Raw genomic sequence first — 13434 nt, 5'->3', positions numbered from 1 at the left:
CATATAAACCGCATCCGCTCTATTTAAAAAAAAAAAAGATATGCAAGCCGCAGATATTTATGTTGTTAGATTAGATATTTACTACATGTACAGAAGGATTTTGAACTGTAAATGATGTACATGTTTGTACCTAAATAGATCCTTTCCTAACAGTGTTTTTTTTTTTTTTTACCTTGTCTGCACACATATTAATAATTGATACCATGACGGTAGAAACCAAAGGTATATATATATGTGCATTATTACTATATTTAATATATATACATATATACACGCATACATATGCGTACACATACATAAATATACACATACAAACCCAGTGATTTCTTTATTTTTTGGGGTGGGGGGGGGGTGACGACATCCACTGCCAATCCAGGAAGCAGGAACACACGGAAACACACGTCAAGCACTGGAAATCTGCAACAAAAAACCACAAACAAAACACGAAACCGGCACGGAGCCGACCAAAACATGGACAGCAATCGACCCAAATCTTGAGATCTGATCGCAGTCTGAGCTAAGCTACTGCTACCGCTACCTAACCCCAAACATCTTTTAACACGGCAGCAACTTTGCTGATTAAAACGGGACAGAACCAAGAGAAAATAACCTGTATTTATTTATCTATTTATCTGTTTGAAATCTGCTTCTACCTACTTCTATCTGCTAAAGAAGAAGTATCGTATTCTTCTTTGCATTTATTTTGTCTTAGTTTTGATTCTAATTCCGGTTAGAGCGCTCCGAGTGGTGGAAGAAAAATCCACAGAATAGCCGCACCTTTGTATAAACCGCATGGTTCAAAACCTATGAAAAAAGTAGCGGCTTATAGTCCAGAAAATGCGGTATCTATCTATCTATTTATCAATCAATGTGTGTGTGCGTGTATAAGCTTGGTTAAGGCTTGGCAAAAAAAGAAAAAGGTGTACAGAAATGTAGGTAAAATGCTTCACACTTAACTCAGGATAAAGTAATAAATAAACACTGAAGTAAAAAGTGGAATTGAACATGAAACTACAGTAACTGTAGTAAGAAAGTGTGTGTAGCAGCAAGATCAGAATATCAGAAAGAAAATATCTGCTGGCAGAGATTGACATATGAGGTGTTACTAATATCATCACATTTATGTTCAAATAAATCTCAAGATGTGCAAGGATCTTATTGAGTGGCACCAAATGAGCCACGTTTTATTTATTTATGATATGCTTGACCGTTTTCCCACTGTGCACAATCCATGATTAAAACACTCATTGGTGACTGCTCACTTACAGTACAACAAGAATGAATTCTTGAGGATAAAAAAGAGGGACAAAGGCAAGATTTCATAGCAGGGTATATAAATATGAGTGATTTTACATGCACAAAGAGATCCAATGACAAGTTTATTTGCTACTCTTGTTTAAAGGCTGGTGCTGACAGGGGACTTGGAAGAGGGCAACGCAGCGGGTACGGTTTAATAGTACAGTACTTGATTTCCGTCACATCACCAAAGGGAGAGGTGCTGATATGTTGAGACACAGAACTATACAGGAAGTCAAGATATTGTGACGGACCTTCAACCACAGGGTCAGAAACTACGCCACCTGATCTCATTCTGGCTGCGATCATTCACAGGAACGAGAGTGGGGGTAGATATAAGTTAAGACTCCAGGACCAATGATGGAGAGGGAATCAGGTTTTGATGTACTGAAGAGAGAGAGGGGAAGGGGAGAGGGTAAGATGGGCGCTAGAACCGGGAGCATCAGGTGGCCAGCCACAAATTAACACATTTCTTTGTCTTTAAGTTAAATGTCTTTTCTTTGTTTCAGTACATCAAACTATAGTATACATACTGTACAATATCCACTGAACCACCACTGTGGATTTTTACATCAACATTCAATACTTAAAAAAGAAACACAGGAGGGGGACACACACTCAAACACACACACATACACACATTTCCGCACGAATGGAAAAACAAGACACTTAAGAGTTAATGCTTCACAACACTGTGAAATAATGTACAAGAACTTCATTTAAAAATTTTCTTCAGATATATTACAAATAATAGTTCTTCTGCTCAAGCTGCTGAACACAATGAGAGTTTTATAATAAAATCCTGACCAGTGGCATTGTTGGCTCGGTAGCATAGTCCTTGCTTGTATGTGAGAGAGATAGAAAGACGGAGAAGAAGGAGTTGGTGTGTGGTCAGGAGGATGAGATTGCAGAGGCATAGGAAGGATTGAGTTGTCCTTTTGAAAGTTGGAGGAAAAAAAAGTGCCAATGTAAAATGAATTCAAGTAATGTGTGCTCTATACACAGGAGACCGGGAGGCGGACGAGTCCTGTGGCTCCAGTGTGGCCACTACTGGCTCTTCCTGTGTTCAGTCAGACTTGCTGATGCATCCGTGGGCATTTCTCCACGGGCAGCTTTGGAGAGGACCTCCACCCACTTGGCCTGAAGTTCTGCGTCTTGGGCACTTAAAAGTAACGTTTGCTGGAGCTGGGTGTGACTGAGCCGGAAGATGTGTTTGACGTCCGATTTGTCCGCTGTTCCCGACGGTACCGCGCTAACCTCGAACCCGGGGAGAGGTACTGCCCGCGACCCCTTGGATTCCTGCAGAGAAGTTAAAACAGAACCAACATGCAAATGGCGAATGAGTGGAAAATTCAATATCTCAAGTGAGTGTTTGTCTGGAGAAAGGAAAATAGTTTAAACGATATAAGCGACAGCTTGCCACTTCAGACAGGAGGAGAATATATCTCACACAGCACGTGCAGTAAGCCTTGCCCTCTGCTCCCCCCTCCCTGTGTGCTTCACTATAATCATGCAACTCGCATTTGTCCTAATCTTTAGAATGGCAGCTTTCTGCAGTGGGATTGGGATATTATTCTTGGAGATGGAGACTAGGAAGGCTTTTACAGGCTGACTTCCTCTGCGTGCCATCAGCAACCAATGACTATCTACTGCCTCTAGCAAACCCTTCCAACAAGATCGTGAGACTCTAATATGACTGGAACGTGTACGGTTTTTGTGTAGAAGTGTGAACAATTAGAGTACGACATGAAATCTTTTTTATTCATGTGCCAAATTACAACCAGTAAAATGTGCAAACTGATATTTTGTAGCATAACGCTGACTTTTGGTCCAGTTCAGTGTTGCTGTATCTTCTTAAAGGGCCATGTCCAGCTGAAAGTTAATGCTACTCTTAGATTTTGTATACATCTTATACTATGGTATCAATATTATCAGTCCTTTTTATTATCTTAAGAAGAATAAGGACAAATATATCAGTATATCTGCATATGAATCAGAATTCACCTTGAATGATATGATAATTTGTTGTTCTATTTTTAAATCCATGATTTCATTTTGAAGTCAGTACAGTGCACTCTGGAAAGCATATCACCGACAATATCCATGAAATATGCAGTATGCAGCATTTAATGCAAATAGATAAATAATTAAAGGTCTACTCTGAACAGATGTTCAGCACAATTAAGCACACGCTGCTGATAAAGCTGCGCCGACAGTTGGCCATCCTGAGTGCAGGGCTTTTTTTTTTTCCTCTGACAATATTGTTACTGCACTGTAAAGATAGTATTACTTGAAATGTATCCAAGTTTGTTTTTCTATCCCTGGTAATGTTTATGTTAGCGTTGTCCCGATCGATCGGCAGCCCGATCGATCGGGATCAATCACAGCATTTTCAAAACATCGGTATCGGCCAAAAAAGTATCGGGACATACCTAGTTATTAATGTTTTTAATATATATCAAATCGTTTTATATATTGTTGCATTTGGCCGGAAGTGACGAAGTAAGCGAAACTAACATGGTTTACATGTTTGAATTGTGAAATTTTATATATGTTCATGTTGCATTAAGCTGCTGCTATTCATTTCATGCCATTCTGAATGTTGCACTAAGGTTAAGCCAAAAAGTATTTTAATTTTCTTGTGTTTGTGAGTTTGACTGGATGTCATTCAACTACCTCTTTTGAAGTTAATTTAATGTATTTTTGTTATTGCACTATTCTGCACTTTTTGTTTTAGTTTACAATTTCATGTTTTTACATTTTGTGGCACCAAAGCTGATAAGCTTTGTTGAAATATATGTCCATGTTGTTCTCCAATGGACAATAAAAGAAACTTGGGATCATTTAGTTTTAGTCTTCTTTTTTTTTTTTCTTTCTTTTTTTTTTTTTTAATTCATTGCCAAAATGTATCTGATTGGGGAAAAAGTATTGGAAATGTATCAGGAGCCAAAAAAAGTGATCGGATCGGGAAAAATCGGGATCGGCAGATACTCAAACTAAAGTGTTTGATATCGGATCGGGAGCTAAAAAATCCTGATCGGGACAACCCTATTTATGTTGAACGAGACAGAATATGATCCAGAAGAACGTTTGTCTGTAAACTTCAAAATCACCAAATCGGCTCCGAAATCAGATCTGAAACTAGACTTCTGAACGAGTCTCTCAATGAATTTCTGAAATTCTGAGCAGATACCAAATATAAGATAATTTGGTTTAGGTAAAAGCATTTATAAGTAAGGTAGGTAAGCTGCATCTTTGCATGTGATGCACTTTTTATTGAGAAAACATCCGACTGCTCATGTTTCTTGCACAACACTGGCTATACGGAGGCTGAGCAGGTTCTGTAGTGGGAGGGTGAAGATTCATCTGTCCCAGTCCACATCCTGAATGAAGATTCTTTCTCTCCCTGTATGAGTGTGTGTTGATAAAGGCTGCTAACTGGTGTGACTTTATAAGTCAGTCAGATACATCCATGCTTGCAAGGCTACCCTTGTCCAGGTAAAATGATATTAATATTGCTTCAGGACACCTGAGCTGTGTCATTTGTCCACCACAAACCCCAACCACCGCACAAAGCAGCAGGGCCAGCAGCGGCTGTACCTGAAAACAGATTCAGGACACCAAAATCCTTTTGACACAAGCAGGGCTGGATGGATTTGACTTGCACACAGTGTGTGAGGCATCCAGGCACTACTTTGGACAGATGTCCTGGTTCAGAAGAGGCCGTAGACAGGATGTAAATATAGACCAGACAGTTGTAGCAAGAGGATCAGCAGATAAAAAGCCGATGACTCAGGCTCCATGTGGGTGAACTGTTGCAATGTTTATTGTCTTGCTTTGGCACGATACTGAACCCAAAACAGGAATTGCATCTAAATCTAATGCTTCAGAGTTTAGTTCATTTTTTTAAGCGAGAGGAGGGGTGTTCAACTCTTACCTGACCATTACTTTGCAGGTACAGCACCAGTGGTTCAGCCTTAGTTACAGCCACCCACACCTTTGTCCAGCTCTTCCCCTTCTCCTGCACTTGAAGGTAGCCACACAGCAGGCAGTTTTCTCCTGTTAGAGACGCTTGTCTCTTAACAAAGAAACAATAAGACCAGTGATTAATGGACAGAGCTTATTAGACTGAATAAAACACATTCTATGAACAGGTTGAGATTTAACTGTATCTACGTACAACGTTGGGATTTAAATTTGATGAGCAACTGACTGTACAGGTTTTCCACCCTTACATAACACTGTAGGACACAATGGGATTTGTACATAGACATGTGTCTAAGCTCCTCTGGCTGTTCTAAACTTGTGAGGCCTCGCGCTCCCCCTTGTGGTGACATTCTTATTGACGACTCATTCGTTTACCATTTGAATCCCAACATAAAGGCTGAATGAAACAGAATGAAACTGGGACATTACATTGTGACAATTTCAGGACATGTAGATCATCAGTATCCTCCTGTCAGGTCTACACTGTAAGCAGAAAAGACTGCACATCCAGCGGGCAGACAGAGGTAAAGACACCTGCAGCACCAGACTGGTGCGTCAGCAGACTGCTGGTCCTCCTTAAGCTGATGTTTCATCATCATATCAGTCTTTGAAAAGGGATAAGCTGATCTTTCAATGTGAACATGTGTCCATTCAAAAATGTCCCTCTATTGCTTAATCACAATGCGCAGTGATTTCAGTTCTTGATTGCCCATGTTTATTGCGGCTTTATATATAAACACATGGCACACGTGTTGGGTGTGTATGCCTTGAGAGTATGTGCATGTTTTCTTTTATTTGGAATATCTGTTTCATGTGTCACCTCAGGTGCAGCTTTTCTTTTCTGTTCACCAGCACAGGAATTCTCCAGACTGACGCTGGCTTTCTGGGCACATTCTGGGCACACTCTGCTGGTTTTGTTGTCCAAGGTCTTTGAACACTTTGCACAGATGGCCTGTTGGAGTGTGCACACAGAGAAAAGAAAAAGAAAAGAAAAGACAGACCATTAAACATCAGTAGTAAATATTCCCATCAGTTTCCTCCCAATTTCTCTCCTTCACTTCAAATCTATTTCTGTTGCTCCATCTGTGCTCACCGCTCCGCAGGCCTTGCAGTGATGTTTGCGCTTGGTGAAATTAAAGCTCTCATTGCAGCCTTTGCATGTTTGCTTCTCTTTCTCCTTCTTCTTGGAACTCTTCTGAAAAATAAAAACAGGAGGAGTTTCAACATCTTTGGTGGGTTCTGTTTTAGCTCAAGTGAAGAAGAGGGAACATCTGAGGGTTTGTGTTGCTTTGTCTTTCATTTTCTGCATCTATAAACAACCATGCATGATGACACCCACATAGAAACACACGAGTAATTATAAAAACAAAGTCTTTCATACGACATTTGAGGTTGACAGATGTAGAGTAGGTGATAGGTTCGCCGTAAAAGCTGCAACCATTTTGTGCCCTGTGAAAAGCAACATAAATACTCTGCTTTTTTTTTTAAATTCAAGATACTGGTACTTCTAAGAAGATAAAATTTTATGAAATGGCAGTGGTTTTTCAAAAAGAGTAAAAAAAAAAAACCCACAAACTCTCTGACTATGCTTAGATTCATTTACACACAAATGTCTTCCATATTCCAAAAAATATGTTTGCACAAAGTAAAATGTTAACAGTGCACTGTAAATGTTAAAATGAGGCATTTCATCAATTGTGGTATATGAAATGATTAACAGATTAAATGAATCCAGAGAAGTCATGAAAACTAATTGTGGACACCCACGCCCCCATGTGGCGCTGTGTAAACGTCCAAAGTGGAGTTCAAGAACACTTCTGAACATAGTAGTCAGTGAAGACGCCTCTTTGCTTTACCCACCAGTTGAAAGGAATGTTCTGTCATGATTATAAAATGAAAAGATATGTATAAAACACGATCTGGAAATGCTGCTCCCTACTCTGGCACATCCTCATTTAAAATGGTTAAAGACCAAAGGAAAAAAATAAACCACAACAAGCCCTTCCTGGACGTGCCGTGTGAGCTGAACTGGAGAAATGCAATCAAACCCAGAATTGATCATATTTAGCCTACAGCACTGTTCTTCCATCAAGGTCCTCCGGCTCTACTTTTAATATTTTTAAAAGTCAAATTTTCTCTCTTTTTTGAGTGTTATTAAACAATATTCTTTTATTGCTGCTAATCGATATGTATACATTTCCCATGCGAGTTTAAACTCAACATCTGCCAGAGGTGCATCACTAACTGGGAGCCTGAGCTGCACCAGCACGTGTGCAACCACAAATCTTCCCCCTGTGTGACGGCATCTTACCCTTTCGTGGAGTCTCTCGCCGTCCGAGTCCATGGAAGTGTTGGACCAGGGACCCTGAGGGGAGAAACCCACACCATGAGCAACAGCAGCTTCCTCCTGCATTCATTTAACTCTACCACTAGATGTCAATCTGGACCCTCTGAATCCAGTCCTCTTGCTTGGCTTGGATCCAGCTCAAGCCAACCCAAAGTGGGTCAAATCTGATCCATAACAGTTCTGTGTAAACTTTAACTCGGGCTTTCCCTATTAGGTCATGACGGAGTCTAGGAGAAGACACTCACAGCAGTGACATGTGCAAAGAAAGAGCTTCTTTCTGTGTATAATACCACCACATCCATAGATGGAGAGCTGCTCAGGCAGACAAAGACCAGACTATGACAAAGTTGTTTGGTCTACCGGCGGTCTCCCATGATTCAGTGCACACCATGACCTGCCAAGTGACTTGTCAATGAAGTTGGAGATTAGGGGACAGTGACACTGACCGGTGAATCAGGCAGATGGTCATCTTCACGAGAGAAGGAGCTGTTGAAAGCCTTGTTGAAGGTTTCGCTGTTTTGTTTGTGCCGTTCAATAGTGGCCTTAGTCACCTGAGAGCGAGGAGGGGTTTAGGGGGATGACAAGAAAAGATGAAGAGGAAAGAGAATCAAAAACTGATCAGTCATGTACGCATTTAGAAACAACACAATGGAAAAGTGTGTGCCCTTCAGTGTGTGCGTGTGTTTTTCAGAGCTCATAAAAACTCTGTTTCCATTTCCTGCTGAATAGGGAACAAAGACACAGTAGCATGGTGGATGTCTGTCAGCCTACAAACCTACTTACTCAATAAAAACTCACAAAAAGCCCCCTCTGTCAAATGGTTTAATCAGCTTTACTCTGGTTTCATGGGATGCATGAGCTAAACCAAGGGCTTTTATCGGTTACAGTAAAACTCAAATGGTGAATACATACTTTGAGAATATTTTTAGTGATTATATTTCACAAAAAAAAAAAAAAAATGAGCGAGGGTACAGGTGCACAAGATGTGTGTTTGAATTTGCATGTACAGGACTGTCTCAGAAAATTAGAATATTGTGATAGAGTTTATTTTCTGTAATGCAATTAAAAAAACAAAAATGTCATACATTCTGGATTCATTACAAATCAACTGAAATATTGCAAGCCTTTTATTATTTTAATATTGCTGATTATGGCTTACATTTTAAGATTAAGATTCCCAGAATATTCAAATTTTTTGAGATAGGATATTTGAGTTTTCTTAAGCTGTAAACCATGATCAGCAATATTAAAATAATAAAAGGCTTGCAATATTTCAGTTGATTTGTAATGAATCCAGAATGTATGACATTTTTGCATTACAGAAAATAAAGGACTTTATCACAATATTCTAATTTTCTGAGACAGTCCAGTATGTTACTGTATGATCCTTACCTGAATCCAATCTTCCTTCTCCTCCGCTGTCCTGGAGGGTAAATATGAGATATATTGGTTCATTTTCACAAAAATACAGACCAGCAGAATGAAAAGGGTTAGACTAACACGTCACATAAAAATGTAAATATTAAAAAACAAACAAAAACAGAGTCCGGATGTGTTTAAGCCAGTAATGAGACATTATTGGATCATAATAATTGTATCAGCTTCGCTCTGTCCAACACTAGATGGTTGTATGAAAAGGTGATCATTAAGAAATAAAATTTCTGACATGAAACAGATGCAAACTTCTAAACCTCTTTGTGTTTAACTAGTAGTTCCAGTTTTTGCTCGGTGGCAGGCTACAGCGCTCTTACCTGGCCTGAAGCTCCAGAGAGCGCTGTTTACCAATGATGGCGAACGTGTGAGGAAGATTCTGCTTCACATTTTCCTGAACCTGAGATCAAGAAGCAGGATTAGTGAAGGGCTGAAGGCGAAAACAAGACAACATCTCAAAGAGATGGAGGAGCAGAACGATACCTCCATGCCAGCAATGTCAATCCTCTCTCTGACACTGAACTTCTGCCCCATCAGTCGGAGTTTAGGCACACAGTATAGCACCATATTGTTGAACTACATCAGAGAAAAACATATTGTTGTAGTTAAAAAGTACAAATGTATAAATTAGAATAAAAAAATCCTTCCTCTGCCAGTGAGATATTTTCCAAGTCCTCTCACCAAGTAGAGATATCGGTCTTGTGCTGTTCCGTTTTTGGCTGACATCTTTTTGATGTGTCCTTCTTTGATGAGCTCATTGGCTGGGTTGACTATATCCTCCTCTCCTCCGAGCCTCTCGTACACTTCCAACAGCTTGTGCATCTTCTCCTGAAAAATATTGGGCAATGGGAAGATGAGGAGGGCAGTTGCAGAAAGACTGATGACAGACTGAAGACAAGTGGATGGGCGTAGCAGTAAACAGATGGAGCTTCATGCTCAACTCTCTCTGCCTGTTCATTTGGTTTTTGACTGACATGTTTGTTTGTTTCACTAAATTAGAAAGTTTTATTTCTCTATCTATACATACTCATTTTTTGCTTAGGTTGTTTAAAGGATGTGTGATGTGTAGATATCATGGCCAGACAGATAAAAGAGCAGCAGAGGATGAGTATTGGAGAAAGTCGCTCGGGCTTCTGCGCATCATGACACATTAGGCAGGAAGCAGCAACTTCCTGTCTGAGTTAATGCAACGCTGCTGACGGGGAGACATCATCAGCAAGTCTTTGACTCGGTATCACGCTACTCTTTCTTAAAAAGCGCAAGCAGACAGGACTTTGGGGTTGAAAGAAGTTTGTTGAGGAAATAGTAATAAGCAAAAAAAAAAAAAAAAAAGAGAGAAGTTTACTGTTGAAGAAAGCCTTACCATCTTCCTGATTGCTGCATTGGAGTGGTTGGCTGCAGTAGAGATGAGCTCCAGTGCCTCTGTAATACACATAAACAGATGCAATGATGTGAGGATAAAACACTAACGACAAACACAGGAGAACAACCAGTTGTTATGAAATACCCCAATAATCAATCATGTTGCATAGACTCAAAAAGGTCAGTGACTAAACATGCATGCTGTATTTACTGTACTACGTGCTTAGAGGGGCTTGCAGCCAGCAGGGAGTGCAGCAAAACAAATGCCTGTGAGCACCAGAGGGCGGTGCATTAATCATATCCTACATAAACAGAGGAGACTTGCAGGTGGAGGGACAGAGTGGATGACAGAGACAATCCCTTCCAGACTCCAACCATTTCAGCGTGGGGTTAAAGCTTAGATAGATGGACACACGGATGTAGGACAACGTCAGATCATGTGAATTATGTGATTAATCTGTGCTGGTTGTCACTTGCTTTACTTTCTTTTTCATGTGACTGTTACACCGTAATGTTACAGTCATTCCAAAAATTAGCAATGTATTTCTTTTCAAATGATTGTATTTCTGTCTTAGACCTCCTGTTGCTGTGACAGCAGGAGAACTTTGCAGTGCCTTGATCCCGACTTCCAGCCTTCTTCTCCATAAACGACACTGCTCTTTATGGTTTGTGGTGTTCAGCTTGTAGCCAAGCATCTCTGGGATCGCTGCTGCTGTGGTGCACATCAGTTTATTGGTCTCTGTTTTGACATTGGGATTGTTGCTGCTGTAACACTGTAATTACCCTCTCTGGTTAAGTATCTCCGATCTATTTGTAGTATCATGAAAAAAAAGCTGTGTACGATGGAGCTCTGGAGCTGCTGAACGTCCTCCCATGAGGAAAAACTGAGAATTAATGAATTTATGGCTTCTTCTGACCACTGGAGTGATTCTGCAGTTTGTGCTGTGAACGCTCTCAGAAGTAAAAATGTTTTATGTGACAACTGATACACCAACGCTGAGCCTGAGAACTCAGACAGTCAGCAGTCGAACTATATACAACACCAGTTTTGCTCGAGTTCTCCATTCCCTCAGTCAAACAACAACCGTGTCTTCACTGGTTCAAGTTCTTTCATCTTATTCTCTTGATGTTTATCAAGAGATTATTTCATTAAGAAACTGGATAATTTGTCTACCACTGTATATATGCTGCAGGTTGTAACCGTTGATGCACGCATGCGTGTGTGTTGCAGTGAAAATAGTGGGTTTTATTTCTCACTTTCTGTATCTTTTCGGTCCAGAGCATCATCAGGCAGCTTCTTTAGGTAATCTTTGAGCAGCAGCTCATAGCGGGGGATCCTTTGGACCGGCTCCAGCATGTGGTGCTGCAATGTTAGGTTCCCACACACATCCTGTTTCTGTAGGTTCAAACACAAACACAAAGTTATTTGAAATGATTAGTTCTGAAAACTCTTTATTGTCAATTTTTCATAAAATACAAGAAATCGAAAGTACGTTGGAGATTGTCTTCACCTTGGTGTAAAACTCAAAATCTGTTGGAGCCATGCAATTTGACACCTTCTCTCAAACTCAATTCAATTAAACAAAAAGAGAAACTTTACTAACTCCAAAAGGGAACTGAAAAATCAAATCATAAAGCAGCTGAGGAAGTGACTGGTTATTATACCGGTCATTATATATACTGGATACAGACAAACAGATGCAAACCTGGATGTTCTGAACAACGCTCTTGAACTGTGAAGACCTCTGCGTCCACGTGTTGACCAGGTCCATTGCTCGGTCGAAGTTCTTCACGTACTCTCCATACATCTTCATGAATGGGGCCAGCTTCTGGAGGATATCCCCAATACGAGGATTTGAGTCCCTACAGTCAAAACAAAAAAATGAAGTGATCACCCTGCACATCACACATCGAGTCCCACGAACAAGGTGAACTACTTTAGCTCGAAAAGCTTTCATTGAAAAACATTTTCTATTAAAGTTTCCCATGTCTGGTCAGCGGTCACAGTTTTGGAAACAAATCCCCAAAACTATTTTTATATCAATTCAGTTCTTAACGAGAAGAAAAGACAGTTATGCATTTTATTTTTAATGGGACTTTTCTGGCTGAAGTTTACTTCTCTTGAGAGTTCCAAAACACGTAATATCATCTTAGCTTAAAACAGCAAACTTTATCATAATCGATCAGCCGGAAAACACAAACAAAAGTTAAAAAAAACAGGGGACCCATTTCCAAAATTTTGGACCGTCGCACAAATAAATTCTTCTTGCCAACATTCTTCCCCAGGTGCACTTCTCTGACTGTTTGTTTGTTTTTACAGGTGACTTCTATCAACGTGGTTCTCTAGACGAGTCACTGCCTGTCACGGATGGCTGATGTTGGCACAATAATCACACTCTAGATATTATTTCCTGTTCAGCGTGGGAAAACAAAAAGCCCATCATTTCCCTCAATCTAAAACTGTAACACACAAAAAAGAAGTACACATCTGACTGCTAATACACAAGGCTACATACCGTCTTCCAGCCGTCTTGACTTTAACAACTAGAGTAAACATATGCTAAGTAATAATATAATAATAAAATTACATTTAAATTATAAAAAAATGCTGAGTGAGTATTTGTATTAAGGGAAAGACATAGGGCTTTTTTGAACCCGTGTGAGGTTATAAAAAAATGCTACATAAGCAAGGGCAGTACCCTATCAACCTTCAGAAAGCCGGCGGACAGCTGTGTGTTTACTCCTCACCATTCTCCAGTAATCCGTGTCTTTAGCTCAGGCAGCAGGAACTTATCGTGGAAGCAGTAGATGGAGGAGATGTTGGAGAAGATCCCTGTGATGACGTCCTGAGGGATTCCAGCCTCTGTGAGCTTAGTGCAAAATACCTGCAGAGAAGGTAAACCACATGATCCATGAGATGTTTCCATGTAGCATTTGTCAAAGCCAATATGTTGAGTTATTCTGTTTTCAACCCAGTCACCATCAACGTATCTTTAACTGATTAAGTGCTG

The 13434-nt window shown here is 40.1% G+C and overlaps 1 protein-coding gene across 2 annotated transcripts in view; it reads right to left on the bottom strand.

The window, feature by feature from the left end:
* Nucleotides 1-1153: 1153 nt before the first annotated feature.
* Nucleotides 1154-13434, bottom strand: part of fgd (faciogenital dysplasia) — a 66707-nt gene continuing 54426 nt past the window's right edge. The window contains exons 6-19 of one of the 2 annotated variants that reach the window (XM_061735840.1): nucleotides 13172-13308; nucleotides 12130-12286; nucleotides 11681-11819; nucleotides 10425-10483; nucleotides 9743-9889; nucleotides 9545-9637; nucleotides 9382-9461; nucleotides 9023-9053; nucleotides 8077-8181; nucleotides 7595-7648; nucleotides 6377-6478; nucleotides 6104-6235; nucleotides 5234-5374; nucleotides 1154-2595 (exon numbers count right to left, since the gene is read on the bottom strand). In XM_061735840.1, the coding sequence (XP_061591824.1) occupies nucleotides 2344-2595; nucleotides 5234-5374; nucleotides 6104-6235; nucleotides 6377-6478; nucleotides 7595-7648; nucleotides 8077-8181; nucleotides 9023-9053; nucleotides 9382-9461; nucleotides 9545-9637; nucleotides 9743-9889; nucleotides 10425-10483; nucleotides 11681-11819; nucleotides 12130-12286; nucleotides 13172-13308 (1629 nt within the window). In that variant the 3' untranslated portion in view covers nucleotides 1154-2343. The remainder of the gene's footprint in view (nucleotides 2596-5233; nucleotides 5375-6103; nucleotides 6236-6376; nucleotides 6479-7594; nucleotides 7649-8076; nucleotides 8182-9022; nucleotides 9054-9381; nucleotides 9462-9544; nucleotides 9638-9742; nucleotides 9890-10424; nucleotides 10484-11680; nucleotides 11820-12129; nucleotides 12287-13171; nucleotides 13309-13434) is intronic. The other variant, XM_061735841.1, reaches the window with a different exon arrangement.

The sequence above is a fragment of the Cololabis saira genome, chromosome 12 (genome assembly GCF_033807715.1).
Source record: "Cololabis saira isolate AMF1-May2022 chromosome 12, fColSai1.1, whole genome shotgun sequence".
NCBI lineage: Eukaryota > Metazoa > Chordata > Actinopteri > Beloniformes > Belonidae > Cololabis > Cololabis saira.
This window is presented reverse-complemented; position numbering and strand designations above follow the sequence as displayed.